This window comes from Octopus sinensis, linkage group LG29 (assembly GCF_006345805.1).
Source record: "Octopus sinensis linkage group LG29, ASM634580v1, whole genome shotgun sequence".
Taxonomy (NCBI): Eukaryota; Metazoa; Mollusca; class Cephalopoda; order Octopoda; family Octopodidae; genus Octopus; species Octopus sinensis.
This window is the reverse complement of record NC_043025.1, coordinates 8,629,976-8,634,975: the sequence shown is the minus strand read 5'-3', so window position 1 is coordinate 8,634,975 and position 5,000 is coordinate 8,629,976. Positions and strand designations below refer to the sequence as shown.

General features: G+C 43.8%; 1 protein-coding gene across 1 annotated transcript in view; it reads left to right on the top strand.

The window, feature by feature from the left end:
- Positions 1–5,000, top strand: part of LOC115226010 (C2 domain-containing protein 3-like) — a 163,433-nt gene that overhangs the window by 12,740 nt on the left and 145,693 nt on the right. The window contains exons 3-4 of the mRNA XM_036514798.1: positions 1,171–1,268; positions 4,459–4,567. Coding sequence (XP_036370691.1) covers positions 1,171–1,268; positions 4,459–4,567 — 207 coding nt within the window. The remainder of the gene's footprint in view (positions 1–1,170; positions 1,269–4,458; positions 4,568–5,000) is intronic.

The following is a 5,000-nucleotide window of genomic DNA, read 5'->3' as shown; positions in this document are numbered from 1 at the left end:
GTGAACATCAATATTTATTACAAGTTTCCAGCCGGTCAATCAGTGGGTCATCATCATCATCATCATCATCATCATCATCATCATTATTATCATAATTGTCATTTATCGTCCATCTTCCATGCTGGCATGGTCTGACAGGGGTCGGCCAGGAATACCCCAGGCTTCTGTTTCTGTTGTGGCATGTTTTTCATAGCTGGGTGTCCTCCCTAACACCAACCACCCCATAGAGTGGACTGAATGCTTTTTACACGTGAGGTCATGTGGAGGCACATGGCCTACTGGTTAGAGCAGTGGACTCATAGTCGAGGGATCGCGGGTTCAAATCTCAGACTGGACGATGTGTGTGTTTATGAGCGAAACACCTAAGCTCCACGCAGCTCCAGCAGAAGGTAATGGCGAAACTTCTGCTGACTCTTTTGCCACAACTTTCTCTCACTCTTTCCTCTGGCATGTTGCAGCTCACCTGTGATGGACTGGCGTCCCGTCCAGGTGGGGAACCTATACGCCAAGAATCCGGAAACTGGCCCTAATGAGCCAGGCATAGCTCGAGAAGGAACAAACAAAAAACATACACATACACACATACACATAGTGGAGGCACATGGCCTAGTGGTTAGAGCAGCGGACTCATAGTCGCGGGTTCAAATCTCAGACCGGGTGATGTGTGTGTTTATGAGCGAAACACCTAAGCTCCACGCGGCTCCGGCAGAAGGTAATGGCGAACTTCTGCTGACTCTTTTGCCACAACTTTCTCTCACTCTTTCCTCCGGCATCTTACAGCTCACCTGCGATGAACCAGCGTCCCGTCCAGGTGGGGAACCTATACACCAAGAAAACCGGGAAACCGGCCCTTATGAGCCAGGCATGGCTCGAGAAGGAACAAACACGTGAGGTCAGTTTTGGCATGATTTTTACAGCTGGATGCCCTTCCAAATGCCGGCCACTTCACAGTGTGGACTGGATGTTTTTTTTTTTTATGTGGCAGCAGCACCAGCAGGATTACTAAGTAACTTGCAAGACAAAGAATTTTTGAGAGGGGAGGGGGCATGGGGGTGAGGTGGTCTTATGCCACTACATTTAAAATGGTAATGGTTACAAAGGACTGCCTGTGCTACTCGGCGGGAACAAATATAACACAAGGGATATATTGTTTATTGTTTAATTTTTCAGGCCCTTAGATGTATCTAACCCCGTCAAGACCAGACTGAAAACCACAGCGAGGTACCCAATACGGTCAGGACCAAAGCAGTTTGCATCATATTTAAATGGTAATTTCAGCCTTCTTCAATTTACTCTCTTTTTACTCTTTTACTTGTTGCAGTCATGTGACTGCGGCCATGCTGGAGCACCACCTTCAGTCGATCAAATCGACCCCAGGACTTATTCTTTGTAAGCCCAGTACTTATTCTATCGCTCTCTTTTTGCCGAACCGCTAAATCACGGGGACGTAAACACACCAGCATCGGTTGTCAAGCGATGTTGGGGGGGGGGGGGGCAAACACAGACACATATACACATACATATATATATATATATATATATACGACAGGCTTCTTTCAGTTTCCGTCTACCAAATCCACTCACAAGGCTTTGGTCGGCCCAAGGCTATAGTAGAAGACACTTGCCCAAGGTGCCACGCAGTGGGACTGAACCCGGAACCATGTGGTTGGTAAGCAAGCTACTTACCACACAGCCACTCCTGTTGTTTTATTTAATCAATACTTGTGGATAACGAACCTTTTTGAAGTGCAGTAATTAGTTGGATCACAGCTGACTGGGATAATAGAATTGGGACCATATACTTGTTCGTTTCTGTTTCTGTTTAACACTCAATCAAGCCATGTCCAGTAGACCTATGATCAGAGATGTTCCAGTCATGACCATCCCATCTTATATCCAGCTACAATGTTTCTAGGACTACATTATCTAGTTGTTCTTTAATCCCAGCTAAACCCTGATCCAATAGAAATCCATTGTGTGTGTGTGTGTGTGTATGTATGTATGTATATATATATATATATATATATACACACACACGTATATATATATATACACACACATATATATATATACACACACATAAATATATATACATACATATATATATATACACACACATAAATATATATACATACATATATATATATATACATGTATATATATATATATATATTTATATGTGTTATATATATATATATGTGTGTGTGTATATATATATATATATGTGTGTGTGTGTGTATATATATATATAATATATATATATATATATATTATATATATATATATATAATATATATATATATATATATATATATATATATACGCCATGATAGATCGTTAGCTCCTACACGCATTTTTTTCTCTCCTTGTTTCTTTTCTGTGTATCTTTCTGTCGAAGAGCGTAGGCTCGAAACGTAAAAGACTTTTTCTATATCTATTCCTGAGCGCTGTACTAATACATTTGTTTGTTTGTACTCCACCTGCCTTCGTCTTTTGTTTATTTTCGTAAACTTTCCCGTTACCTTCGAAACGCAGAGTAGATGAAACCATGGCGACTGAAGAAGGGGAATTTTCCTTGTTTTGTATGTCCTGTACTCTATTTTTTCGTTGTTTAAGAAAAATGTCCAGTTCCTTGGTTTTGTGTTTATGTTTTCGTTTCTCATTGTGTTCAACGTTTTTTTTGGTGTCATCATCATCATCATCATCGTTTAACATCCGTTTTCCGCGCTAGCACGGGTTGGACAGTTCGACCGGGGTCTGGGAAGCCAGGAGGCTGCACCAGGCTCCAATCTGATCTGGCAGTGTTTCTACAGCTGGATGCCCTTCCTAACGCCAACCACTCCACGAGGGTAGTGGGTGCTTTTTCATGCCACCGGCACAGGTGCCAGGGGAGTCCGGCATCGGCCACGATCGGTTGGTGCTTTTAACATGCCACTAGCACGGAAGGCAGGCAAGGCGGCGCTGGCATCGGCCACGTTCGGATGGTGCTTTTTATGTGCCACCAGCACTGGAGCCAGTTGAGGCGGCGCTGCGTGTATATATACATGTAGAGGTAGGTACGTACATATATGTATGTATATATCCATATGTTTTATTTATTAATTTTTTATATATATAAATGGCGGTGCCCCAGCATGGCCACATCTCATAAGCTGAAACTAGAATCAATCAATCAATCAATCATATGTATGTAAGGCGATAAGCTGGCAGAATTGTTAGCACATTGGACAAAATGCTTAGAAGCATTTTATCTATCTTTACATTCTGAGTTCAAATTCTGTTGAAGCCAACATTGCTTCTCATCCTTTCAGGGTGGGTAAAGTAAGTACCAGTTGAACACAGGGGTCAATGTAATTGACTTAACTACTCCTGACTATGAATATTATTATAAAAACCCCGAAAAATGTGCATCTCCCTGTGAAGCCACGTTAAGCTAATGTAGCAGAGTTGTCTCATGAAACCAGTTTGACCTCAAGCTCAAAATGATCTCAAGCTTCAGTTCATGCCCTTCACATTGGACTGAGGTTGGTGTAGAGAACATGCTGAAGCCTTCATTCTGCAGTAGACTCAACATACACAATCCAATCCATTTGGACTCTAAACTCTGCTTGCAAAGACCTGTTGAGGCAAGTGAAATCAAAATCAAATTCTATGACTGGCATCCGTACTAGAGGGGTGCAAAGAGCACCATACGATTGTGATCGTTGACAGAGCGGCAAACCGGCTTCCGTGCCAGTGGCACATAAAAGGCACCATTCGAGTGTGATCGTTACTAGGGTCGCCTTACTGGCACTTGTGCCTGTGCTAGAAGGGTGCCAACAGAACCATCCGAGCGTGATCGTTGCCAGAGTGGCTAACTGGCTTCTGTACCTGTGGCGTGTAAAAGGGCACCATTCGAGCGTGATCGTTACCAAAGTCGCTTCACTGGCACCTGTGCGGGTGGCATGTGTAAAAAGATTCAAGTGAGATCGGAGTGGTTGGCATTAGGAAGGGCATCCAGCTGTAGAAACTCTGCCAGATCAGACTGGAGCCCTCAGTCAAATTGTCCAACCCATGCTAGCATGGAAAGCAGATGTTAAACAATGATGATGATGATATCTAAGGACTGAGATATCTGGCACATTTTGAAGAAGGCTGGTCTGCCACAGCAGAATTAATACCAGTGCTAGTACCACATGAAAAGCACTCATGCTGGTCCCACATGAAAAGCGCTGGTGGTGGTCCCACATAAAATGCACTTCTGCTGGTGCATCATAAAAAACACCCTGTTCTCTCTATGGAGTGGTCAGCATTAGGAAGGGCATCCGGTCATGGTGACCATGACAGTGGAGCCTAGTGTGGACCCTGGCCTTACCAGCTCTGGTCAAGCCATCCAACCCATGCCAGCATGGAAAACGGATTTTAAGTGATGGTCTTCTTTTTACTTTGTTCTCTTTGTCTTTCTCTCTCTGTTTCCAGATATGAATCTTTTATTGCTGGACATTGTGGATGAAGATAATTCGGAAGTGGTCGGCTATTCCGAGGTGACCAACATCACCTCACTTACAGTGTCAAACACTCTTGAGAAGTGAGTATCTTTCCAGACATCCCTTCCAATCTGTCAAAAGACACAACACAAACACTTTCTCACACATATGTCCCCAAAATCCAGCCCCTCCTCACCGTGGTGGGGACGCTGGCAACTGGTAGTGTCAGAACTATGCCGTCGGGAACTTTGGTTCCTGTTAGGGCCACCCAAGGCGGATTGGTCTGATACCAAGTGGTATTAAGGCGGCAAGTTGGCAGAATCGTTAGCACGCCGGGCGAAATACTTAGCAGCATTTCGCCCGTCGTTACGTCCTGAGTTCAAATTCCGCCGAGGTCGACTTTGCCTTTCATCCTTTCGAGTTCGATAAATTAAGTACCAGTTACGCACTGGGGTCGATGTAATCGACTTAATACCTATGTCTGTCCTTGTTTGTCCCCTCTATGTTTAACCCCTTGTGGGTAATTAGGGCCTA